We start from the raw sequence: 27,261 nt of genomic DNA, 5'->3' as shown, positions 1-27,261 counted from the left end.
ATGGAAAGACACTCTCCTTCGTAAAACCTCCAGGAGAAGGTGGAAAGGCACTCTCCTTTGTTAAAGTTCCTCCTGGAGATGCGTAACCTAGAGACAAATGTCTGGATTAGCTACCAGATGTGTCGGATTCTGGCAAAGTAACCGACGCGTGAGCTCACGGCCAGTAGGATAGACATTCATCATATGCCTATGTATGTTTTGTTTGCTCGTGCATTAATTGGGCTTGCCTATGTGATTATTATGCTTACTTGCTATATTTGCTACCTGCTGTACCTGTAATCTACTTGTGTTTGCCATTGTCTACTTGTTTGTCTGTGTAATTTCATTGAAAATAGAGGAACGGAGGAAAGGCGAGAGAGATTTAGGGTTCTAATTAAGTTTTAGTTAGATTTAAGGAATTGGTTAAGTTTAGAAAGCCTTAGAGAACCACCCTGATTCATGGTTTCTATTTTAGTCCTTTAAGTATTATAATATGAGTGTCGGCGTTCTAGGATTGCCTCTGGCATTTCCAGGACCTTATATCTTATGTACGTGGTACCTTTACCATGCTGAGAACTCCCGGTTTTCAGCCCATACGATATTGTTATTTTTCAGATGCAGATCGAGAGGCACCTCGCTAGGCGTCTGAAGTTCTATTGCAGCGAAAACGGAAGTTTGGGCTTTTATATTTTGTTATGTATATATAAATGTTTAGACTTTTCCTTTTATGTATTATACCTTGGTACCTCATATAGGCTTTTGTTGGAGAACTAGGGTTTATTTTGAGGACTTTAGATATGGAATTATATGTATGTATGTATGCAAATATTCTCCGGCCAACCTTAGCTTCGCAGGCTAAGCTTGGAGCTTGACTACTATATATCCTTGATCCTCTACTCTTTTGTATGTATGTATTTATTTGCGCTTAAGCTTTTCTTTGTACGCAAGTAAATGTTATTCACGAGTGTGGCGCTTTTCGGTTTCACGACTTTGCTTTACCCATTTCTTCAAAGGCTCCTAGATATAAAACTTTTTCAACTATTTTATATATATATATATATATATATATATATATATATATATATATATATATATTATTTTAAAGGTTGCAATAATCAAAGTGAAATTTGTGTCCATGTTAGTAATAGTGTAAATACAATTTGCCTGTCATTCTATTCCTATATGCCTTTGTTATGGCCCTTTTTTTTAAAGTTATTTTTAAGCTAATAATTTGAATATTCAGGAACTTGTGATTAAAGTTAGTTTTTGCCTTAACTTTAGAGTAAATCTTTTGTATCAACTAACCCTTTTTATATGTTAGGAAATCTTAGTTTTTAGTTCAATTACTTAATCCAAAAGAAAACAGATGTAACAGAGTCGTGACTAGTAACTAAATTTTGGATTTTCTGTTTGGAACACAAATTAGACAGATGCTCTTTGGATATTCAAGAATGAAAAATGATTATTCTACTAATTTTGCAGATAAGATTGTAATAATTTATCCATGATTGGATAACATACTAGATCTCATTAAAAGTTAGTTAAATGATAAACATTAAATACATCAACTCAGTTATCTTACAAAAAATAAATACACCAAATGGCTCATTCACTGAATAGGATTTATGAGATGAGAATTTACCAAATTATGATTTGAAGCTTTTTCAATACCGATATATTATTTAGAAACTCTACCAAAAAACTCAATATTTTTTGTATTCATATCTATATCCCATAAACAAGAAAAAATGGCAAACAGAGAACCAAAAAGAACATTGTTGTGACAGTACACTATTGTAAACTTTGGATTTACATACTAAACTAACTACAGTTAGCCATGCCAGTAACTATTATTAGCTTCAGCAGTCTTTATTTCCCATTCTTTTGCATGTCTAAATACAGAAAACAATGTTGGGTGAATAGGATGCTCTCATGAACTTAAAAAGCTTAAGGAAAGAGGAACAAGATAAACAGTAAAAGCGAAACTAACGAGAATGAATCCTTCTTTTCTTGTGCTAATAATTCTTCAAAAGAAATATTAGCAAATTTGTCGTCTCTGTTTTCTACCAGTTGACGGAATTTCGCCTTGTCCATGCAAGCCCCAACTTCAAGCATCTTTGTTGAATACATAGCATATTAATATAAGAGATACTTCATAAGCAGAAGCCAAGCTAATTAACTAGATAATAAAAAATTTCTTAGAAAAACTAAAGCATCATTTAAATAGCATTAACATATTTCTGCAACAAAATTAAAGCAAAGATATTTATCAATCCTTTTATAATGGACTCGAATTATCAGTATACCTTCTGGTATGCTGGTGAGAATTTAAGCGGCTGTTGAAGTGAATTATAAACAAAAGCATCCTCATCTAATCTCTTTTGCTCCAAGTCAAACTTACGTTGGATCACATCAGCCCTATAACAAAAAGAGCATGTAAAAACAATTAGAACAGTCAAGAACTTGAAAAGATTTATGCAACTTGAAATAGAATATTATTACTAAAGCCTGATATATAATCTAAGCATAAGCTTTGAGTTCTTCATCACAAGAAGCCCCCTATCAATTTCTGCTATAATGTTATTAATTGTAAGCAAAATTATGTTATCAAAGAAACTCTGGAGTTACCTTGATAGAATTCGGAATTAGATGTTGCAAGGCCTTCATTTTTTCATTGATCCCACTTCTTCTCTGCTCAACAAGAAAAACTACCATAAGTTTGAATAAAATCAAAACCAGGTACCACAAAAATCTATGGTAGGAATTTAGAAAAACCTTTTCTGATAAATTATGAACTTCTGCTGCTCTGCTCCTCTTTGATGAATGCCTGGAAGGTACAGACTTTACTGGAACATCTTCTGCTAAGGCTTCAACACCCTCCTACATTCAGAAATTTCCAACCAAGGGTTCAACTCCATCTTCTTCCAATCAATTTTCAAAGAGAACAATTTGGAATATTACCAGCAAACCAGTTGAATTAGTGAATTACCAAAATAGATATAATTCAAGTATAATGACAAAATGAGAAATTATTTTGCAGAGATTGCACGAAGAATATGAGAAATTATTTGATAAATTAACAAAGAAAAAGTCTTTGCTGAGGAACTTGGATGATGTTGGCAAAGAAATGTAAGTAAACGACAAAAGCGATGTCGTGCGCTGCAGCGGCGACGGAGCCGACGGTGCCGTTAAAAGAATTCTTTGCTGGAGGAACTGGGTTCTTCTTCTTCTTTGTCCAGATGGAGAGGAGAACGAAAAGCGACTGCTGGTGCGTGCTGCTATGCGTAAAGACCGATGGAGAGGAAGTGCTGCTACGAGGAAGGGAGAGGGTGAGGATAGACTGCTGCTGTCTGGTAAGGGATTAGGGGTGATGTTACTCTTTATTATTAGATTGGTATACAAAGATGAAGAACAATTTTTTAGATATGTTTTTTTTTTGTATGAATGGGGTAGGAGAAATTAGAATAGGATTCATGAGAAATAAAGTAATTTTGTAATATATATGAATAATGAGATGTATTTTTGTTTTGATTTTTAAATTGACTCAAATATAAAATTATAAAACTAAAGTTAATTAAATTTTGATCAAATTAAAAAGATTAAGGTTGTTTTTCTCCAATACAAAAGAAAAAAAATATTTAAGCCTTTTTCTTTAAATTAAATAAAATTTATTTTTATTTTTATCAAAATATAAGGGTAATTTAGTAAAAGCATTGATATGATATGTATTTAAAAAAAATTAATTATTAACGTAGAAAACATAATCTACATATCATGTTTTAATTTGTCCATATTTTTATTTATCAGTACGTATAAATTTATCGTCGTATCGAAACAAACACCTTAAGTGATTTACTAACAATAAATAAAAAGATAACCTATATATTGTACACATTTTTCTTTCCAAAATTGTTCATACATATTTATATAAGTTAATTTCTTAATTAAGCATTGTCATTACTCATTAAGAATGTAATAGTGAAAAAAAAAACTTTTCATATGTTTAATTAATTCATTAGAAATTAATTGTTTTCAAAGATCATAACATACAGGTGAATAAAATCCTATTTATATTCACTTTTATCTAAAGTTTTGTCTTGTTAAAAATTTAAAATTAAATTTTTTAAAATAATTATAACTCATCATGAATTGATTGTAATTGAAAAAAATTTAAAAATATAGTTTTTCTATACTCTTTTTACGGTATAGAATTTTGTTAATCACTTATTGACAAAATTTTTTTATGTTGTTCATTAAATCAACACATTTTTCTGAGCAAATATCCAGGACAGAGCTTTTTAAAATAACTATAATTCGTCATGAATTGATTGTAATTGAAAAAAATTGTAAATATAGTTTTTCTATACTCTTTTTACGGTATAAAATTTTGTTAATCACTCATTGACAGTAGTTTTTTATGTTGTTCATTAAATTAACACATTTTTCTGAGCAAATACCCAGGACAGAGCTATATTGTAGGAAAGGAGAGCAATAATCCCTCTAATTTTAATTTTTTACGTGTAAATTATATGTAAATTTCAATTTAATTTTTTTTAAAATTTTATTTTAATCTTATTTTATTATATAGATATTTTTAGTCTCTCTCTAATATTTTATCTAACTCTGCCCCTGCAAATACCTAATTTGACTCTTTATAAATAGATGGTTTGAGAACTAAAGAAAGGACTTTCAATTTACAACTCACTTATAGAGTAAAGTTCTAAAGAAAATTTAAGTCATATTGATAAAGTGGAAAAAGATAGAGTATAATGTGTATATGCATGTAAATGTATGTTGTTATTTTCCAGTTTTATTCTTCAATTCTTCATTTACCTTTCCAACTATTATTAACTTTTAGTTTCTAGTTTCATTTCAATTTGATGTTTGATCTTGTTTCGTTCAAATATTCTTAAGAATTCTTGTTTTCTAATCTTAATAAAGTTATTTATTCTATTTGACATCGAATTTATAATTTCTAGATCGAATCGAAATTAATACAGTTATTTAATTTATTCTATATATTTCTTGAATTGAAATCTTAATATAAGATTGGTCAACCTTAGTTTCAAAATCAAATTTCAAGCAAACAATTACTATTTTATTTTCATTCATATACCTTATTAATACTACTGTAATCAATATCGAAATAAGTGATGAAAGAGAATAAATTGGCAAACTAATTAAAGAAAAAATTATTGTTTTATGTACTAGCTAGGATAGAGGATAAATTAGTCAATTTATTTTTTATTTGCATAATAACCAATTGCGGATGGAACTGATCTATTGAATGATGTTTTTTGATTGCTAGCTATTGACTATAATAAATTTTTTATTTGTGAGAAAATTTGGAAAAAGATTAGATAAAAATTTATAGTGATATTGAATCAAATTAATTTCATTTAATAATTACTAATAATAGTTTGAATTTATTATCATACTTTCACGAAGATAGTATTAAAAAATCAAGAGTACAATTTTAAAAAATATACTAAAGAAGTTTTGGAATGATACAAAGAGCAAGTTGTATTATGAGTATTAAAGACTCAGTAAAGATGCTTGAACAAATATCGAAAAATGTTCGCCGGAAATTGATAAAGAGCATTGAATTCACTTTGAATTGTCTTTTCGACAATATTTTTTTTTATTTGGATGGAATATGATGATGGTATAAACTATATTGTTACAGTCAGAACTACAAGGGAGAAAAATTAGTAGAGGAGAGTTATGGAATTTAATGCACAAATGATGTGATGGCTCCTATATCCATGAAGAAGAAGCTCGGGTCATTAGTGTAAGTATTATGTTGAGATTCTTTATGTTGTTTTCTGTTAGTTTTAATTATAAAATTGTATTGAATATGCTCTAACCTGTAATTACTTATGTTTATTTATGTGTGTAGAAAAAAATTATAGACACTGGACAAAATGAGCAGCATGATAAATTTTCTAGAGTGTTGTTTGAAAATGATTCATTTGTCCAAATTTTTGAAAAAGAGCAATCGGATGGAGTGCATGGCATAGGTTTCAGATCGACTCCTAATCAATTTTTTGGTCCGAATTCGCATCAGTCGGGTGGTGGAACTCAAACAGAGAAGACCCAAAGGGTGCTATTTGAACTACAGGCAGGGGTTGCAATTGAAAAATAAAAAAAAAAAACAGTGGAGGATGAAATAGCAGCAGAAAAGATAAAGAGGCAGGCAATAATGGAAAGTGTTCTAAGATATCTAGTTCAACAGCAAGGTGGAAAGCTGTCACTAGACGTCACTGCAGGAATGAATTCCTTGGAGGGACAGAGTAAAAAATAGATATTAGAATTTGATGTTATTTTATTTAAAGTATACATTTTTTTAAGTTGACTATGCAACTCTTAATTAGAGATATACTTTATTGATGTTAATATAAATATATTAATTTATTTTGTAGTTATATTTTCATGAGTTTTCATCATCAATTTAGATTTTAGAGGAAAAATAATAAATTTTTTAATATTAAAAAATAACTCCCAAATATACCTAGAATATTTAAAGAAAAATAACGGCGATTTATGCTACAAAATATAATATTTTTGTGGCAGTTTAAACTGAGATCTAGTAGCAGTTATAAACCGATGAAAAAATAAAAAAATTAGCAACACTAAATAGCGGTGGTTTGTGTTCATCGCAAAACAACAAAAAATCCTGTTTGGGCATATCGTGGCGGTTATATCTGCGATTTTTAAAAATTGCCGCAAAAAATTAATTCTCGTACGTTAAAGGATGTCAGTGGGAGAACTGCTGGGGATCGAATTTGCGACGGTTTTAAACCGCTGCAAGTCGCAAAATAAACCGTCGCTATTTAGTGCTTCTGTTATAATTATTTTAATAACTAAATCCAACTAATAAGTTGGTCTAATAACTTATTATCACAAATAAAAAAAAAGAAAAATACATTAGAAGTTAAGAAGCAAAAAAAAAGAAATTAATTAAATTTAATTACAAAAATAATTTGTTTATCTAATATTTTTTTCTTATTCTTTTAATAAAAACAAAAATTTAAAAACGGATGTGGTGCTTAACTTGTAAGTATATTTACAAGTTTATATAAATGAGTTAGGAAGATATCTATCCTCATGAGTCTTTCTCATTTTTCAACATTGGACATTTCTTTCCTTTTCTTTATGCTAAAAAATTGCTTGTTTTCAAATACGAATTTATTTGCTAGATCTCAGTAATAATGATATCAAAGAAAGCAAAAGGTTGGATTCTTCACTAAGAAAAAAAAAATCTCATCTTAATGATTGTGCTTGTACTAATAATGTATTTGGGAAATAAAGATTAGACAAAGATGTTATATATACTCGATTAAAAAGATAAGAACATTGAAGAAAAAAGTTGGTTAGGTTTAAATTCTAATATAAACAATAGATTTTTTAGAACTAACATGATCACCTTTTATCATTGTCAGTTGAATACTTGAATTAATGCTTTGCATTATTGTGGAAATTTGATACTAGTGCACATATGTTTTGAGATTAAAATATATATTCCAAAGAGGTAAATTCTCAAAAATATTATTATGCCGGAGAATATTGTATTTGAGAATTATAAAAAATTTGTTTGTTATTGCTACGATAATTAAGAATTTTTCTTATTTTTAATATTTATGAGAATAAATTAAGGTATATTTATTATTCTATTATACATATTTTTGAGAACAAATTCTTAATATTTAGAATAACTCCAATACTAATAATAAAAGATGAGTTCTTGGACAAGAAACATAATAATTGAGGAATATAATAGTAATTTTATATCTTAACTTTTTTTTTTGAAATGGGAATATCAAATTCAGACTTTTTCTAGTATAGTAAAATTTTATTTTAGATAAGAAATTATTTTTGAGAATAACTTCTTTTAATTAGATTTTAAAATTTCAAAGAAATATATAAATAATATATTCCGATACATAAATGATTTCCGAAAATAAATTGAAATTCTTTGAGACAAATAGAAACTAAAACTAATAAATATAATGAAGACTTCAAATTAAAAATCTACGAATGCTATGTCTTAAAGCCCACGCGTTTTGATTAACTATGGCTTAAAAAAAGTGAATTATATGGTAAAGATGTAAATTTACAGATTTTTTCTTTAATAGAATAAAAGAGAAATTAATAAAAGTAGGATCCATATTTTAAATAATAATAAAATAATAAAAAATAATTATAAAATAATTTATATTTTCTCTATAACACTTCAATCTGTACAGTAGAATGCCCAAAAAAAAATTCAGTGTAAAATGTAAGAAAACAATTCATCATTAAAATGCATGTATGGTAGAACAAATGAATATAAATAATGACAAAAACCTATATATATATATTGTGGTTTTTTTAATATATATAGCCCTGCATGTATGTATGTTAAAATTAAATAAGTTAATTTGTTTAGAGAAGTATTTTGTTAAATTTAGAAAAAAAATTTTATTCTATATATTGATTATAAGATGGATAAATTACAAGACTAAAGTCTGTGTATTTTCTTACTCTAGCAAATTATCTCTCAAAGTTTTCAAGACAACATTATGGTTTTTCTTAACATATTATGAAATAGTAAAGATGGCATATGATTCCACTTTAATGCTCCCTTTGTTAAAGATTGAGAATAATTATTTTTCCAAAGAAAAAATATATTAATGTTAATGATTTCAATGTTAACCATATATATATAAATGTACTTATATACGTTTTAATTTCATGATTTCCTGAAACTATATATATAAAGAAAGATAAATTCTTTTAAGTTTTTAAATATTTAGGTTACAATTTTTGTTCTATTGTTAAACAAAGTATCCTTTTTTATCACGGAATATTCTGTTGCTATATTATATTATTAAACTTGGCCCCATTTCCACTTTAACACGAGTACATATAATTGATCATTTCTTCTTTTTTTTTTTATAAATAATTTCATTGTTTTAGTATAGTAATTTAAGCGGCAAAGTAATATACAGTATTCCTAATTAATAAATATTATGTTGAAGTATATAAGTTTTGAATTAACATATTATATTCACTAATGTATAAATTGATTAACATCACATTCAATATTTATATAACAAAAATTTATACATTTTCAAACTGTGATTAGCTATATGTTAAAATAAAGACAAAATAGTAGCTGCGTTTTTTTTTAATTAAAAGAAGAATGAGTGTTTTTTTTTTTAAATAAAAAACTTAGGCTATTCCACCAACATATATTATTAATATATAGATTGAAGATATTTATTAGAAAATTATAGACTATAGACCAGAATGGATCAAATCATAAGAATTTTTTTATGGACACAATTCAAAATCAAATACTACATCAATTCACTATTTCACTCTTAATTAACACTAACACATTCAATGAATTTGCAAAATTAAGTTAGAAAAAAACAAAAAAAAGTGCAAAAGAAAAAGGGGAACTTAAATTCCCTAGCGTGGCATAACAAAAAATTTGAGAGTGCAATGAAGGGCATAAATTATTATAACCTATGGTCTTTAATTTTGAGAAAAAAGACAAAAAGCAGGTCAGCGAAAACATAAAGGTTAGGCCGTCCAACACTACCTTTGCAGCTTTAAATGGGAAAACTAATTAATATGTGTAAGAAAATAATAAAAGGTATCACTTTATTACACTCTAATTTCAATCACTTTTTACAAATTTACCATACTAACCATGCTACCAAATACTTAATTTTTGTTTTTGATAAAATTTATAATTGCCCCTACCCGGACTCCAAATTGTTCTTAACCAAATTGTATTTATCGGGTTTAGCAATTTATTCAAACCAAAAAATTAAAAAAAATTCTTAATCTTGATATATCTTACTAATATTTAAACATACTTTACTATCACTCTTGTTTTATCTTTGGTTTTTTCTCCTTGCCTTATTAATTATTTTCTTTAAAATAAATTTATTATATTGTAACAGTAGCATTTATTTCAAAGCTTTCCAAAACTTTTCTTTTTACAACTTTGAATTCTAGCAGCTTTGGAAAAACCAACCAGCCAACGAGTTTTTTTTCACCACCTGAAAATTTGTAAGTTGCTTTGAATTTCTGGAACCATCACCATTATTGCTCATATACATATATAATATATATTTTTTTTTAATTATTTTTTCTCTGTTTGTAAATTTTTAATTTTTACTTTCTGGGGTGAGAGTGAGTTAAGTAAGTTTTTGTTTTGAGCTGAAAAAGAAATCTGAATAGAAGGTTTTTCAGCTTTAGAAGAAGCTTGCTGAAGTGTGGAAAATCATAGTGACAGGTCATGATCTTTGCATTCTGAAGAATATCCTCAGCATGATGTTGATATGCTTTCTATAAAGATTATAAGAAGCTTTGGCTTGAAATTTTTTTATTTGTGTGTTTTTTTTTGTTTTATTTTTATTTTTTGGTTTTATATTACCATTTTTATTTTCTTGAGTATCAGTTTTCTGTCTTTCAAAGTTTAGCAAAATGTTTTTATGAAGCAGATTTATGAGTTTAGCAAAAGGGTTTATAATTGTTCCTCTGTTTTAGTTTTGAGTTACCAGGTTGGGAAATATTTGGAGCAAAGATTTTTTTTTTTAATTATTATTTGTTTTTTTTAATTATCATTTTCAATAAATTTTCTTGTCCAAGTGGGTTTATTTGAATTTTTAAAATTTTGTATTATTTTTTCTTTTATTGTTTAATATATATTCCCCCCTCTTCCCTTTACTTTGTCTTATGTTTTGTGGTAAATTTCTGGTTTTAGTATTTGAAAAACTCAGCAAGTATTAAACTTTCAAAGATAATAGTTTATAACAAAGATAAAAGAAGTTAACTTTGATTCAAAATAACTGCATTTCTTTTTAATGATTCAATGTATAGCTAAATTTCCAAGTTGGATCTCTTGATAAAGATGGTGAGAATAGCTTCATGTGAATCCAAAGTTTGAGTCTTTTCTTAACATTGTATCTCATCTCTGAGACCCTTTGATGGGTTTTTCAGTGTGCCTTTTGAAGCATGCTCTAGAAGGTTTTAACTTTTAATGCATTGATGGGTTTGGTTAAAAGTTATGATTTTGGTGATGAGAATGATAGTAGTAACCCATGTGATTTCTAAATTTTCTATTTTGATTTCTGGGGTTTCAGGTTTGTGTTTGGTTATATAGAAATTTGGGGTGGTAATTTGATATATGCATGGAAGCTAGAGAAGGCATTAGTTCCGGGGTTACGGTGATAGGGGCAGAAGCTCCATCAGCATATCATGTGGCACCAAGGAGTGAAGCTCCAAACCAGGTTCATGTGCCTGAGGGAGGCACGGCAGCTGTGGCTGCGGCTGCGGCTGCTGCTGCCGCAGCCGGGGTTTCTCCGGTGAGTGTGGGGATAGATGGATCGACGGTTAAGAAGAAACGGGGTAGACCGAGGAAATATGGGCCGGATGGATCTGTCACTATGGCATTGTCACCATTGCCACTCTCATCTTCAGGTCCACATTCAAATGACTTTTCATCCGGTAAACGGGGGAAATCGAAGGGGGCGGAGTACAAGCAGTCGAAAAAACTTGGGTTTGATCAACTAGGTAATGGTCTTTTTTGTTAGAATTTTCAAGTTTGAATAGTCTAGCCTCACATCAATTCACTGAATTAAATAAATAGTGTCCTGCTTTATAGTTTCTCACTTGATTTGTTCATTTGAATATACTACTTGAACACTCTTATGCTTAATGCTCTAATCCAAACTAAGTATGTAACCTAAATGTCATGGACCATGGTTTATCAAGTGAATTTCATTTGACAAAGTTCCTTGATCTTCCTTGTTTTTGTTAGAGATATAACCATTTATGTGCCACTTTCTCTCAGCTTAAGCTTTTGGGAGAAGTGATTTCATGACAGTTTTGATACATGCAATGAACGAAATGCATCGTTCTTATTTTTAGATAATTTATTGAACTCATCCTTGTATATGGAAAGCTTTTGCAAAACTAGCAATGAATTAATGTGCATTGTTGTTTCCATGCATTGAAGCGAGCCGATTTTTTTCATGGTTTTCCGAATTTCTTAATCTATTATTTGGTGCTTGTGTAGGTGAATATAATGCATGTGCTGATGGTACAAACTTTCTGCCACATATCATCACTGTTAATGCTGGAGAGGTATGCTTCAGAGGGGGTTAGGGGACAGGACAATGGTTTTTGCTTCATTTAGTTCATATAGGTTTGCCTTGAAATTTATCTCTTAATATCCTTTGTTGTATACTTACCCTTATGGATCCATCATACATGAATGTGTATAAATATCTAATGTCTTCAACTTCAAGTTTCTGAAATTGGGTGAAGTTCAAAACTGATATTCTTAACAGAAGAGAAAAAGCACAAGCACAAGCACAATGTTTTGTATTTATGAAAAAATCTTCATCCATACCTTCCCATTCTGCATATTTTATGATGTGATGTTTAATCTTTCCTTATGAGATGAGTAATGAATAATGATGTTATTTTCCTTTACCGTCTCATCGGCACAGGACATTACCATGAAGGTTATATCGTTTTCTCAGCAAGGACCGCGAGCTATATGCATCTTATCTGCTAGTGGTGTAATTTCGAATGTCACTCTTCGTCAACCTGATTCTTCTGGCGGCACTTTGACCTATGAGGTGAAGCAGAGTAGCCATTGATTAAAGTTCACTTCTATTTCTTTTTTCCCAAACCTTCATTTTACCAATGATATGCTTATTGATAAGGTTCAGTTGCTTATGTGATACTTTTAGTGTGTGTTCGGAATACCTTGAGAATACAATTCTCTCAAGAAAAGAATTCTTTTCTTTGGTCTGGAATACAATAAAAGTGTCATTTTCAATTCTCAAGAGAATTCCAATTCTCACATTAGTGTTCAAACTGCAATTCCATCATTACTAAAGATTGAAATGTCAAAATTGTCCCTAATAAATAAATAAAGACAAATAAAGAAACCACAAGGACAAAATAGTAAAGAACACATAATTCATTTCATTCATGCAATTAATTGTTCCCAATCATGGATTTGAATCTGAAATAGAATTCTTTTCTCACTTTAATGCTTTCCAAACACACTCTTAACTCATTAGTCATTGCTAAAGTTGGTGATGGTGGTTCTAAATCACTTCCTTGATCAGCAGCTATGAACATAGGCTTTGCAGATAGTAATAGGATTAGTAATTTTTTATATTCAGAACCAGAACTTTGACATATCAATATGTAGCAGAAATATAATAACTTATACTGCCAATTGATTCGCACTTTAATCATAGAAAGATAAGGATTGGTAACTGATGATCATATGGACCTAGCTTTCTTCAGTGGTCTAAGAACTGCGGTTCTTTATGTGATTGTTGACATGAATTCATCATGGTGCTAAAAAATGATTCTTCACCTCACTTCTTTAACTTCTGTAGGGCCGTTTCGATATACTTTCTTTGTCGGGATCGTTCATGCCTACTGACAACCAAGGAACACGAAGCAGGACGGGTGGAATGAGTGTCTCGTTGGCAAGCCCTGATGGTCGTGTTGTAGGTGGTGGTGTTGCCGGACTTCTAGTAGCCGCTAGTCCGGTGCAGGTTAGCATTCCGCCATACTTCCCATTTAGGATATACTCAAACAATGTTATTATGTATTAGTTTTTGTTTTCATATCTTTGAAAAATGAACTATCGATTTCCCCCTAGACCCTTAACAATATAGGGACATCAAGATATAGGTTCAATATAGGTTCAAATCATAACATATACTGTAATGTGTTATGTATATTCCTGTGGAGTTTTGCTGATAAAATGTTTATTTTCTATTATATTTTTTGGTGAAACAAAATTGTAGAATGTTGCTTTCTTTATAAAGAAGAGATTTTTCTTCCTCGGTTAAGAAAATTGGTCAATGCACTTTTTCAGGTGGTGGTGGGAAGTTTCCTGCCAAGCAACCAACAAGATCAGAAACCAAAGAAGCTGAAGCCAACCGATTATTCCACGCCCGTTGTTACTCCGGCAGTCATCTCGATGTCTTCCGCACCAAGTCACCCGAGCAATACTGAGAAAGATGATCATGTGATGGGTGGTGCACACCATGTGATGCAAAACTCATCATCAAACCTTACCCCTTCTCCCTTCAGAAGAGAAAATTGGGTGAACATGCACTCCATGCAACAAGACTCAAGAAAGTCGGCTACCGACATCAACATATCTTTGCCAGATAGTTAAAGAGAAATGTTATCTGTATTCACTTATTCTCGTACATGTAACACGACTCGGATAGTTAGGTTGATGCATCACCAATCAAGTCTTCACTGACAAAACAAAACAAAGGGTTCATTACTGAGTTATCAATTTGAGTGTCTTTTACAATGTTCTCTCTATTATTATATGTCCATTAAGATTGTTCCAAAACATTGTTGTCTGATGTTTTATCACCACCATAGCATGATTTAGCTCACTACTATTCTTATTATTTATTAAGAATGTTGTAGTTAGGTAGAGTATTCTGATTTGTCGGCTGATTAGGTAGATGCTGCACTATGTATGCAGTTTTATGAGTAGGCTAATTTGAATGTAACGAAACAAGCTTGTTTGCCTTTTTATTTATGATTTTTATTCAAACTTGTTTACCTATCTTTCTTATTGCTTATTTTCATTTTTTTTATTAATGTATGAATACTACTAGTACTCCCACTACTCCCAGTTTATTGGGTACTGTGCAACACTAGTAGTATTCATACATTAATATTTTTTATTTATTATTATTATTATTATTTAGGCTCTCAAGGTAATATCTTCGATCATCATTTCAGCAAAAATATAACATCAGTAATACAACATATAAATCTATGCCAGACATTAAATTAAAGGTTGAGCTACAAGAATAAATTAAAACATGCCCATATCCCATGAATTATCATGGACTAATATATCAAAATAGATCCTTCTATCATCATCTATAATCTCACGAATGCCTAGTAATTCTGAAGACCATAATTCAGCATCAATAGACACAAAAAGATACTGTAATGATAAATCACCTCTTCTTTCAATTCAAAAGAGAACCAGGATCACTAAGTTTACTTGAACTCCAAAAATCAAGCAGCTACTTGTTCATGACTTCTAGAATGTGATAAAGGGCTCCTGATGATGGATGATGAGGTTCAGTTGTCTGCGAATATAGTCCAGGGGATGTATAGTGGTGGGGCGACATTTGATTTGCAGCTCCATATGATGGAGGAGTAGATCTGGAAATCTGAGGAGTTGCTCCTGACTCTGACACAGGCTGATATTGTCCTCCTTAAGAAGGTGGATAATTCCCCGGCATTTGCCGATGTCCGTATGGTGTTCCATAAGGTTGATGTCCTGCTATTTGTGGTGGAGGGCCAGAAGGCGGACTATGCCCTCCTGCCGTTTGAGGTGAGGATCTTGGTGGTGGTGTTGGTGGACGGTATCCAAATCTGTTCATGTTTAGCAGTCTCAGAATCTCCTCCTCCCTCCCAGCCTTCCGGAAAGTCTCCATCAAATATGTCTGCAAAGGAGAAGTAAGGCCGATGCCATACCTTATAACCTCATTAAGCAACTCTTGGCTTTTATCCAGCAAACCATTACTGCATAGACCCTTGATCACAACCTCATAGCAAGTAGGATCAGGTTTAGGATCTTTTTCTCCCATCTTACTCAAAATTTGAGCACAGTCAATAGCTTTGCCATTCTTAATCAATTCATCAAACACCCTATTACCAAAGCTTGCAACCACCCTTAGACCGGCATCCACCATTCTATGGAACACCCTCAAAGCATCATCAATCCTCTCCATCTTCAAGTATGCCTCAATCAAAGTCCTATGAGTTGGCACATCAGGGCTCAAAGATTTCGAGCACAGCTCTTCAAATAGTGTTTCCGCTTCAGACAGCATTCCATTCTCACAAAACCTAGCAATAATATTATTGTATCCTGCAACGTCCATAGCAAAAGGCTTCGAATTTGCCCTGGTCCCAACCTTCTTAAAAGTGGCAAGTGCTTCTCCAAACTTCCCCAGCTTAAAACACTCGTTGACCATTATATTGAAGGTATCCGAGTTCACAGCTTGAAAGTTCGGAGGAGTATGATTATCCAACATCTGATGAAACAAAGCCCAAGCCTCCGTACTCTTGCCGTACTTGAACAAGACCTCCAACAAGACATTGCAAGTAGCGGGCGTCATTCTAAACTCGCGATCCAATAAGGATTTGTAAGACTCCATTGCCTCCTTATCTCTACCCTGCTTGAAGTACCACTCCATGTAAGTAGCATTGACAACCCCATCATACACCAAACACCTCTCTTTCAACTCATCAAATAGTTCATTGGCCTTGTCAAGATTCCCCAAGTTAAGGAAACCAGAAATCAGATTATTGTACACCAGAGAGTCGGCACCGTGGCCTTTAGTCAGCATCTCACGCAAGAGATCGACGGCCTCGCCAATGCGGCCGGCGTCGATGAGACCCTTAGTGAGATGGCGATAGGACACAGGGGAAGGGCTGAAAGGGGCATTGGCAATGACATGGCGATAGATTTGGATCGCCACGTCAACGTTCCCCTCATCACAGTGGGTGTTGATTAGGTTATTGTAGGAAACGATATTGGGAACAATATTTGACTGGTTGAAGAAAAAGTGAAAGAGAGCGATGGCTTCTTGGTACCTCTTGGCACGGTACATGGAGGCAATGATGGCGTTGCAGGTGAAGACGGTGGGGCGGGTGACGGAGAACACGGAGTGGCGGGCCACGGCGGAGGCGGCGTCAAGGTCGCCGGCGCGAATTAGAGACTGGACGCGGTTGTGGAGGCTAAGGCGGGGCCCGACGAGGGCGGAGGTGGAATCCGGGAGGCGTGGAGCGTTGGGGTCACGGGAGGCGGCGGATTGATGAGGAGGAGGACGAATCGCATTCAGGGGAGGCTCGATGCGAAGGCGGCGCTTGCGGCGGCGGCGCTCTGCGGCTGCTTCTTCGGCGGAGGAGAACGCGAATGAACGACTCTGTGAAGTGAAAGGGAAAGGGCGAGAATCACAAATGGCAACATCTTGGAGCGTCGACAAACGGCGGAGGGAGCGGAGGAGGAGGCGGTAAAGCGGCATCGTTTCGTTGTTGGTGTGACCGTGTGACGACTAGGTGAAAGAGAGAACCAAGCACTCACTCTACTAAGAGTTGCGTTTTTTTGTTCTTTTTGGGTCTGTCGATTTATTTCGTGACTCTTTCCAAAGAGGCCCAATTAGTTCAAAAAAGCCCATTCTATAAAAAAGAACACTGTGTCACTTTTCGGAGAGAAAAAAAAAGAGAGCTCGTCACTTTGCTTTCGTGCTAGCAAAGACAGATCGAAAACCGAACCCTATTAGACTGAAACATTCACAAAAAACCCCAACACTCATTCTTCTTCTTCAACTTTCATCGCTGTGACTCTCTGATTCAACAACGATGACGAAGCAGCACGCTAATTGGTCTCCCTATGACAACAATGGAGGGTACTTCTCTCTCCCTTTTTTGGTTCTCAGTTGCAGTTTTTTGTTAGGGGAATTTTTTTTGTCTAATTAATTATTAATTATTATTAATTTTTGCCTTTAATAGATCCTGTGTTGCGATTGCCGGAGCTGATTACTGTGTTATCGCAGCGGATACAAGAATGTCCACTGGTTACAACATCCTCACTCGGGAATACTCCAAAATCTCCCAATTGTATGTGCAACCTAATTATTACTCTTAATTCATGATTAAGTATTATTATTTTTTTTAATTTTTTAAAATTTGGTGGGTTATTTTATACTTGAGAGCTGCATGAACTGTTAAATTGTTAATTGGGCAAAGTTTCCTTGATGTTTATGTGTGTGGTTATGTTAATATCGTTTGAGAATATGAATTGGAGTTTTTTTTTTTCCTTTAATTTTGCGGCAGAGCTGAGAAATGCGTTATGGCTTCTTCGGGCTTTCAAGCTGATGTTAAAGCTTTGCAGAAGGTGTTGTCTGCTAGGCATTTGGTGAGTCAACATTCTCAACTATTGTAATTTATTTACCAAAGATGTTTATTTTGCGTGTGAGTTCTTTCAAGTTAGCAACTGCTGTGTCAATATGCTTATTAATCTCTTAGTATATGTTCTCCTAGGAAGCTGTTTGTGTTTACTAAGTTAATAGTTGAAATGCTGTTTCGGATTCAAGCTCTTCTAGGCTGGCCGCTGGCATAGCAAGTTAGATATTATGTTTCTACGTTTAATCCCATCATTGTATGGTTTGTTGTTTTATTTCTTAGATTGTTAGATATCTCAGTTCAGATTAAGTTGGATGAATGAACTTTTCTTGGTTGAGTTGTTTTCAATCTTTCTGTGCTGAAAACTATTATCTTCAACCATTAGAGTTGAAGCAGTACATTGCGACCACTTGTTTTGCATCGTAAGTTGAATTGGATTTGAAGCTGTTAGGAACTGATTTGACATTTATTAATTATATGAGAGCTTTCATTCTTTTTATTTGGACCAAATACATTTTCTTTTCTGACCATGTAATCATGTATTCAAAGGTTTGGAAACTATGGTATTAGGATTAGGCTGGTTTCAGTTATTGGAATTTCCATTGTCTATTATCAATTTTCAAAAAGCTACTATGCAGTCAAAGATATCTATGAATTGATTCCATGTGCATTTAGATATGCTTGAATTGAATAGTTTTGTTTCCCTGAAGGACACGCTGTATCGATTATGTTGTTAGATGCTAGTAGTGAAAATGAGGAAACTGCAGAATTGTATTTATGAATTGTTTTGTACTTTTTGTGGGAGCTGCGTTGGTACTGAAATGATTGTCTTTTTCATTTGAATGCAGATTTATCAGCATCAACACAACAAGCAAATGAGCTGCCCTGCAATGGCTCAATTGCTTTCGAACACTCTCTATTACAAACGTTTCTTCCCTTATTATTCTTTCAATGTCTTGGGTGGTCTTGACAATGAAGGTACACTATATCTACCCTTCTATGTTTGTCCATGTACCATTGTTTTATTTGCTAATAACTTAAACCTGAAATAGGAAAGGGATGTGTTTTCACGTATGATGCTGTTGGTTCATATGAGAGGGTCGGCTATAGCTCTCAAGGTTCTGGTTCAACACTCATTACACCATTTTTGGATAACCAACTGAAGTCTCCCAGCCCACTCCTATATCCACCTGTGGTAAAGTTCTGAAATTAATACTTCTCTTGAAATGTTTGATTCTCTAAATTTCAGTTGATATCTATGCGACAATTTTGATATCTTGCAGGATGCTGTTACTCCATTGGCTGAAGCAGAAGCAGTCGAGCTGGTCAAAACTGTTTTTGCATCTGCAACCGAGAGAGATATATACACTGTAAGTTTGTATAACATTTGTAGCTTGCCATTCAGTAATTCTTAATGGTATGGAAGTGCATCTTTGCAAATTCTATGAATTTGATTTTGAAAATTCCTTTCCAAAACTTGTTCCATTGATTTCTACTCACAGTTGTATACGCTCTACGCTTGTATAGCATTGCTATGGGTAATATGCAATACAGTAATTCTTAACGGTACAGAAGTCCATCACTGCAAATTGTAGGATTTTGTTTCTCAAAAATCCTGTCTAAAGTTCATTTCGTACTGTATAGCACATCTGTTTGCCACACGTGAATAAACTTTGTTGCTAACTTTTATTCTTTTTACAGGGAGATAAGGTTGAAATTGTCATCCTAAATGCTAGTGGTATCCATAGAGAGTACATGGATCTAAGGAAAGATTGATGCTCTACAATGAAATGTTCTGTTGGAGGTGCTGGATTTGAATTGAGAATGTTTGAAATACTGTATGTCATGGTTGATATTTCCCATTAGGCAAAGTTGAGAAAAGCGTTTCCAGTGTGGAACCAATTCAAGGAAGTGCTAGTTTGTTTACATTATAACTAGAGTACTAGATTTTGCTTTCAATTAAATTTGCATTGGATATTATCCAATCTTTATTAATGCAAATCCACTGTGTTGTAAAAGATTATGAAATTTGATCATGGTATTATCTCAGCAAAATCTAATCAGCTCTAACTGGTGTTTTATACAGTGTGCTTTACTTGGTTTATGCATACAAATTCATATGGCTAGAAGCATGTAGTTCAATTTGACAAATGTTTGAGCATTGGTGCTACTCTTTGTGTTTGGTTAGGGATTAAAAGTGATAGGTGCATGAAGAAAATTACTCTGAAACTTGATTCATTGTGCTGAATACCTTTATTCCTTACGTAAAGGCACCCTTGCTATTTATTTTTGATATAGAAGAAAAAGTGCTAGTTCAATTTACTTAGGTAATCCAGCATGGGATTTTGACCATTTTGTCAATAAAAGAAATGCAAAACCATGATGGAAACTCGTAGTGAAAGAATCGATCAATTGGAAAAACAACCAAGATATTTATTTCATTCCTTGAACAAGGGTTACATTTGTGCACTCTGTGAGTTCTGCAATTCAAATGAACAAAGACATGTCTTCCATTCAATGGTTCAATAGGTTATGGTCTGATAAAAAAAATTATTCAAGTTGAACTCGAGTTCTTGTTGCGATTGATTATATGATTTCTATATAGGTTGCTTATATCGTCTCTGCAGATGCCCATCCTCTCTTCTCCAATTCTTGTCTCAATGCCTGCGGTTAAGAAAGAAGTTTTGATCAGGAAGTGATTGTCTACTTTTCCACCTCATCTTTTAACCAAATTTATACAATTACTTATAGTTTATCTTAAGTAAAAAATAAATTACATGAGATCCTTTATCATGTCAAGTGTATGATTAAAGTTTTGCAATGGAGAAGATCCCCAAAACCAAACAGTTATGAATTTTTACCTTAATTCTTTTCTTATTTGCATCAAAATCAAAGTTTCCAACCCTTGATGCGGATCGATACTCCACTGTTGAACCCTTACCAGGAGGAAACCAGAACTCAACATCATCTACAAACTGAAGAGGAGAGAATTGGAATTAAAGCTGGTTTCAGAAACCATCCAAATGCACAAAAGGTTTACTTTTATTTATTTTCAATCTAGAATTGCACATACCCCCAAGATTGAGTACTCCACTCTGATATAGTCCTCTTTCCTTTCAACTATTCGTGGTGTAAATTTGTCTGCTGGTGTTGATTCTATCTGTGAGATTATCATTATGCATTGGCATAAGGTTTACTTCAATCAAATAAAAAAGTGAACATTGATGCATACATTGATACATTTTGATTCATTAGTAATAATGTAATATAGAAAATATAAAATGGATATAGATATGTTTTTCTGAAAACCTAAAAGACCCTTATAATCCAAAGGTAAGAACCATGATTATTGAGTCAGATTTATCATTTATTACCACATCTATCAGTTCCTCCATTGCCTCTTCCCTGCTTATAGGATTTTTCCTACCTTCAGGGTTATAATTCCTGTAACAAAATTAAATTTTTAGACAAGTGACAACATGATTCATGTATTGGTAATTGCACAATAAAGTATTAAATTTTGTAGGGCCAAGCTACAGAAGAAGTAAACTAAACAAAACAAAAAACAATAAGTGGTAAAGTACACTATTTCACCGACCCATGTTTATTTTAATATTCGTCAATGTTGAACAGCTCAAACCAACAAACATTACTCATCAGCTACACTAAACTCACGTGGCGCAAAGTTTGAGAATTGATAAACTATTGGGAATGCAACAATTCAATGTAATGCACATGGATACGCCATCCGAGATTCCTTTGGTACTAATTACTAAACCAAGTTTATTATCTCCTAAACATTGATGGAGAAGGTGAAAATAGAAACACTTACAAAATCTTGAAGCATATTGTTTAAACAACATTTTCGATCACTCAGTTAATTTATAAAGTTCAAACGTTATATTAAAAAAGAGTGGTCATAATATGTTTTATGAACACACAAGTATTTTTCATATAAACCCTCTTCAAAATGCTACTATTGTGTTTTATGACAAACATAAGTTGTAGGATTATGATACTCTCATGTTATGATGTTATATGTTCATGAGATAAAATTCCACTCAAACAAAATTGATAACAAAATTTGGGTTTTTCTCTTTCATAGTTTCATATAAATTGTTCACATGTTATTGAAATCTATGCTAAAAATAGAACATTATTCTAATTGCAGCTAATTATTAAGTACTAGAAAACCAATAGTTAGATTAACATACACAAAAAGAAGGGAACTTTACCAAGGAGGAGCATAATGGATGGTATCAGTGATATTCTCAGATGTTGATATACAATTCTTAGTTGCTGGACACAAAGCTAATGATGGAGGATTTTTCTGCACTCCAAGATAATCAGGCTTTTTTCCACTGCACAAAAAACCCCTTAATTCTCAATTCTCATCACTCAAATATGCAATAATGGAAAACAAATCTTAATTTAGGATATTCCAAATTTGCATTAAAATAATAATATAATAGAATAAAATATCGTTTTTGTCTCCAACGTTTGGGGTAAGTCTCAAAGTTGTCCCTAACGTTTGAATCGTCTTATTTAAATTTCTAACATTTCAAAATTGACTCAATGTTGTCCTGCCGTTAGGAATCTGTTAACGAAATTGACGGCGAGACAAAATTAAGACGATTTTGAAACGTTATGGATTTACATGGAACGAATACATTAGGGATAAAAATGATACATAAAAATAAATTTTATTTTTATCCTTCAATAATATCAACTTTTTACGGTACATATTTATTCAATTATTTTTTAATCATATCTAAGTAAATTACACTTAATCACATTAATTTTATTCTAAAGAAATTTATTTTTTTTATAATTTTACTCTTAAAAATGTTTACTCATCATAAAATGTTTGTAGAATGACTAGTACATAAACTTATGAGAAAAAAATGATACATATACAATAAAATAATATGATTCTAGCCATTTTACAAACATCTCATGATGAATAAAAATCTTTAAGAGTAAAATTATAAAAAAAATAAATTTATTTAGAATCAAAGTAATGTGATTAAGTCTAATTTACTTAAATGTGATTAAAAAATAATTGAATACTATGTACAATAAAAGATTGATATTGGTAAATGATAAAATTAAAATTTATTTCTATGTATCGTTTTTGTCCCAACGTTTTCGTTTTATTTAAGTCCCTAACGTATTAAAATCGTCTCAATTTTGTCCCGCTGTCAATTCCATTTCTAACGACAGAATAACATTGGATCAATTTTGAAACGTTAGGCATTTAAATAAGACGAATTCAAATATTAGGAACAACTCTAAAACTTGCCCCGTTAGAGACAGAAACGATACTTTATTCTAATATAATAAAAAAAGCCAACAACTTCAAATGATGAAAATGGAAAAACAGGAAAAAAAAAAGAACACAGGAGGAGGGAGTTACCTAAAATTGAAGATAGCACCAACGGTTGCTATTTCACTGCTTCTCAATATGAGTTCCCTTCAAAATGGTAAAAAGATTTGAACTTTAGAAATTTCAGAAAATGGGCATTCAAATTCAACAATTTCAATTCAATAACAAAGTGTGGAAGAAGAGAACCTTCGGTTCAAGTTGCTGTTGTTATTGTTGTTGTCTTCATGATTATTATTATTATTCTTGTGACAGAGACTAATACGTAGAAGAGAAGAAGCTTTGTTGTTGTTGTTGGGTTTGGTACAAAACTTGAGGTTGGTGTAGAAGGTGCTGGATGAAGATGCTGCCATTGATGAAGAAAAGAGCTTAAAAAATTGAAAGGTTGTGTTTAGAGCAAAGCATTATATGTATAAGTCACGTGTGTGAATAATATATTCATATATTGCATCTTTAACGCGGCGTTTTGATCATTTTACTTTTTTCTCACACGGAAAAGGGGTTGGCAACTTTGTATTTCTTTTTTATTAATAATAATTAGTTTTTATTCCATTGTAAAAATGTTTTAAACACGTCTCTAGTTACATTACATAATATTAAAGAATCATAGTCATGGTCTCATGTATTGGTTAATGGTCATGGGATAATTGAGTCATTGAGTGGAAGTTAAGCTCTCTTTTTTTTCTTTAATGGCTTTAAATTTGAGTTTTGACAACGGAAAACTTAGTATATTTAGGGAAATAATTAATCACAATTTCTTAAGTTAGTTGAATTTAGAAGAAAGAGAAACAATTATATTTTTTAATTATTTATAGTATTGGTCAATTTCAAGTAATACCGTGATAGTACTTGTTTCTTTTCAACCAATGAATATTCGGACTTCTTATTCTCATACATTTTCTTATATATTAAATAACTTGTCAATGCCTTCTACTTATATTCCTTTCATTGTAATACCTAGGTTAACCCTTTTTATTATATATAAAAAAACATAATTATTCATATTTGATGTAAAAACGATAATAAATAATTAATAAAGTTAGATGTCCGGACGTATTTTAAACCAAATTTTCAACTAAATCATCATGTGTTTCTTTTTTTCATACATATATTTCACACTTCTTTCTTTAACGTCAATATTATTATTGTTGCCATTACGGTCGTCGTCGTCGTTATTATTGTAACTGTTGTTGTTATTATTGTTTAATTTATTCACTTTTTTTTTCTCTTCATCCTCTTTTATTATCATTATTATTATCGTCTTAGTCGTCTTTATTATCTTCTTCTTCTATATATATTCATAAAACTAGAGTATAAAAATTTTAATGCACAACATATAAATTTTGGAGCAGAGCTCAGAAAATTTTAGTATAAAACACAAAAATTTTCGAAAGACCACATGTCGAGACTATCGACACCCAATCAACAAAGTAAAACAAAATACGCACTACAGTCAAAACATTAACACTCAACCAACAAAATACACACAGTTAGGGGTGGCAAAATGGATAGTCCGTCCTACCAAAGACTGCATCAATAAAAAAGCCCATCGTGCGTGTCAAGTAAAGTGGACTCAAAATACTAGTCAGGCCCGGCTTTTATGACGGATTGGCGGGTTAACCTGCTTAACATTTAAAAAAAATAATAAATATATGAAAATTAAAAAATTAAATATAAATAAAAAATAGTCAAATTATAATACAATTTTTCACTATCTTTTTTAAAATTTTTAACTTTAATAAAATTATTCAAAATAATATCTACAAATTGAATCATCTTTATTTTAATAAATAAGTCACATAATTTCAGCATATATATAAAAATGTAAAATAAATAAATAAAGTGAATTACAAAAAGAAGAACAAAAAGAAAAAAAAATGAAAAATTTATGTTTAAAAATTATATGATTGTTAATTTTTGTATAATTAATCACTTTTTTATAATAAAAAAATCTTTGACACCAAAACTCGCAGGTTTAGCGCAGTTTTTCAATATTGACAAGTTCAAAATCATAGCATTTTTCGCTTTTGTTGGCGGATTCGACGAGTTCAGCCCGTTGTGTTACCCCTATGCATAGCACATAAATTTTAGTGCGCAGTACAAAAATTTTTTGAAGACAACATACTAAACATATTGACTTGGCAACTAACAAAATACATTCGCAGTAAAATTTTATGTGTTAGGTGCAAAAAATTATGTGCTATATATAAATGATTTTTACTAAGTTTGTGTGATGTGCAAAAATTTTTGTGGGATTTTTTTATATAAATTAAATAATTCTATTATTTACCGATATAAACAATTTTCAACGTTTTTACCAAATTGCGTCGCATCTCATATTTCGTTTACACTGCATTTCGTTTACAATGAGAACGAAATACGTGTAAAATAAATTCGTTTACACGGTAAACGAAATACATGTAAAATTAATTTGTTTACTGTGTAAAGAAAATACGTAGGATAAATTTTCAGCAACTATAAACGGACGTGCAACCCATTGTTATTCTTCACAACAAGTTCACTACTTCTCCTACACCTTATTTTTTCGCAAATTAGCCATAATGTCTAGTAGTAGCGGATATTTGGTTGTATGTGTGTATCCCAATTGCCTTATGAGAAATGGTGATAATGAGGTCGTGTTTGAGTGTGAGAATCCCATGTTGTTGCGCACACAGCGAGTTGCCTCGTTGTCAGAGCTGAATAGTTTGATATTGAGGAACGTCGCTGATAGTGGGAGAAAAAAGGTCGGACGGGTAGGGTATAGGCTACTAGTACTGGTGGAAAATGAAAATTTTTGATTTTGTTTGTTTTAGCTGCATGGCGACGAGCATGTGCGGCTGATGTTTGACATCCATGGTAGAATCATGGCCGAACAAGTGATGGAGCTCTCCGCAGAGGTTGGTGATGTTGGTGGTAGCGAATCTGGACAGTCGGACTTTTGTGTAGGATGATCCGCCTCTCGCACCACCGTCCATCCATGTTGCTAGTCCGTTGGATGTAATGGATGTTGACAGTGAAGGATCTAACGAGGATTATGTTGCGGATAGCAACGACAGCGATTCGTCACAAGATGATGACGAGGAGGAGCTTGTGCCCGAGATTCCGGTGGAGCCATCACACCGGTATCTTTTGCCGGTCCCGCACCCAATTCCGGCGTTGTCGTCTGTGCCAAGTCATTATCATACGTTGGACATGGATGTGGTGCAAGAGAAAAATCCATTTTTCAACACGGGTGAAGACGATTAAAAGTTAGATGGGGGTCTGGAGTTCAAGGTAGGCCACAGATTCAAAAGCAGAGATGCAGTACTGCAGAGGGTAAAGAATTATAGCATCCGTCGAAGTGCAGAGTACCGAGTACTGGAGTCTGATCGATTAAAGTACCACGTGTGTTGCTGACAACACGAAGCAGGCTGCCCTTAGAGTCTCCGCGTCGCTCTCCGACAGAATCTCGGATATTAGTAAATGTAAATGTCATCTATATTATTAGCCATTACTTTTATGGTAAATGTACACAAACAATCTAGTTTTATTTCTTTAGGGAGGTTCGTAAGGTGGGAGGCGCGCACACGTGTCTAGCTCCCACCGACAGTTGGACAATACTCTCATCTGTCGTGTCATCCTCCGGTGATACAATCCAACCTGTCCGTGAGGATAGCCACCCTACAGGGTACAGTTAGACAAAGCTATCACTTCAAACCCTCGTACAGAAAGGTGTGGATGGCGAAGTAGAAGGTAATTTTTCAGATATACGGTAATTGGGAGAAGTCATACAACAAGATGCCGAAGTTATTGCAGACACTACAGAATTATTGTCCCAAAACAGTATGTAATATCAATGTTGTTCCATATTATAATGGTCACCTCCTGGTGCGTGATTACAGTATGTTTGACAAGGTTTTTTAGACATTTCTTGC

At 32.4% G+C, this 27,261-nt stretch overlaps 4 protein-coding genes and 1 long non-coding RNA gene across 8 annotated transcripts; 2 read left to right on the top strand and 3 right to left on the bottom strand.

Annotated features, from left to right (window-relative positions):
* Positions 1–1,660: 1,660 nt before the first annotated feature.
* LOC112729433 (uncharacterized) lies at positions 1,661–3,096 on the bottom strand. Of its 2 annotated transcripts, XR_011869223.1 has the most exons (6): positions 2,969–3,096; positions 2,755–2,859; positions 2,608–2,670; positions 2,286–2,397; positions 1,970–2,094; positions 1,661–1,871 (listed from the first exon to the last, which is right to left on the bottom strand). It is a non-coding gene; the product is annotated as an uncharacterized lncRNA (long non-coding RNA). The 2 variants fall into 2 exon arrangements; XR_011869222.1 differs by lacking the exon at positions 2,969–3,096 and having other exon boundaries at positions 2,755–2,902.
* Positions 3,097–9,770: 6,674 nt separating this feature from the next.
* On the top strand, positions 9,771–14,590 carry LOC112728304 (AT-hook motif nuclear-localized protein 1). Of its 3 annotated transcripts, none has more exons than XM_025778387.3 (6): positions 9,771–11,004; positions 11,121–11,550; positions 12,056–12,123; positions 12,492–12,623; positions 13,401–13,562; positions 13,889–14,590. In XM_025778387.3, the coding sequence occupies exons 2-6, from the start codon at positions 11,169–11,171 to the stop codon at positions 14,192–14,194; spliced, it is 1,050 nt and encodes a 349-aa protein (XP_025634172.1). In that variant the 5' UTR covers positions 9,771–11,004; positions 11,121–11,168; the 3' UTR covers positions 14,195–14,590. The 3 variants fall into 3 exon arrangements, with proteins under 3 accessions (XP_025634172.1, XP_025634169.1, XP_025634171.1); XM_025778384.3 differs by having other exon boundaries at positions 9,855–10,044; XM_025778386.3 differs by having other exon boundaries at positions 9,855–10,270.
* A 185-nt stretch (positions 14,591–14,775) lies between these two features.
* On the bottom strand, positions 14,776–17,084 carry LOC112728300 (pentatricopeptide repeat-containing protein At1g10270). The gene has a single exon (XM_025778381.3). The coding sequence runs from the start codon at positions 17,082–17,084 to the stop codon at positions 15,270–15,272; it is 1,815 nt and encodes a 604-aa protein (XP_025634166.1). The 3' UTR covers positions 14,776–15,269.
* An 82-nt stretch (positions 17,085–17,166) lies between these two features.
* On the top strand, positions 17,167–20,049 carry LOC112728302 (proteasome subunit beta type-1). Its single transcript, XM_025778382.3, has 7 exons — positions 17,167–17,468; positions 17,572–17,679; positions 17,896–17,977; positions 18,813–18,942; positions 19,017–19,159; positions 19,248–19,334; positions 19,666–20,049. Exons 1-7 carry the CDS (start codon positions 17,422–17,424, stop codon positions 19,738–19,740), a joined length of 672 nt encoding a protein of 223 aa, XP_025634167.1. The 5' UTR covers positions 17,167–17,421; the 3' UTR covers positions 19,741–20,049.
* Positions 20,050–20,376: 327 nt separating this feature from the next.
* On the bottom strand, positions 20,377–23,782 carry LOC112728303 (uncharacterized). Its single transcript, XM_025778383.3, has 7 exons — positions 23,537–23,782; positions 23,381–23,437; positions 22,200–22,325; positions 21,339–21,408; positions 21,038–21,124; positions 20,826–20,939; positions 20,377–20,628 (listed from the first exon to the last, which is right to left on the bottom strand). The coding sequence occupies exons 1-7, from the start codon at positions 23,698–23,700 to the stop codon at positions 20,575–20,577; spliced, it is 672 nt and encodes a 223-aa protein (XP_025634168.1). The 5' UTR covers positions 23,701–23,782; the 3' UTR covers positions 20,377–20,574.
* Between the last annotated feature and the right edge of the window lie 3,479 nt (positions 23,783–27,261).

Source organism: Arachis hypogaea, chromosome 12 (assembly GCF_003086295.3).
Source record: "Arachis hypogaea cultivar Tifrunner chromosome 12, arahy.Tifrunner.gnm2.J5K5, whole genome shotgun sequence".
Taxonomy (NCBI): domain Eukaryota; kingdom Viridiplantae; phylum Streptophyta; class Magnoliopsida; order Fabales; family Fabaceae; genus Arachis; species Arachis hypogaea.
Note: the sequence above shows the minus strand (reverse complement) of the source record. Positions and strands in the feature narration are given on the sequence as shown.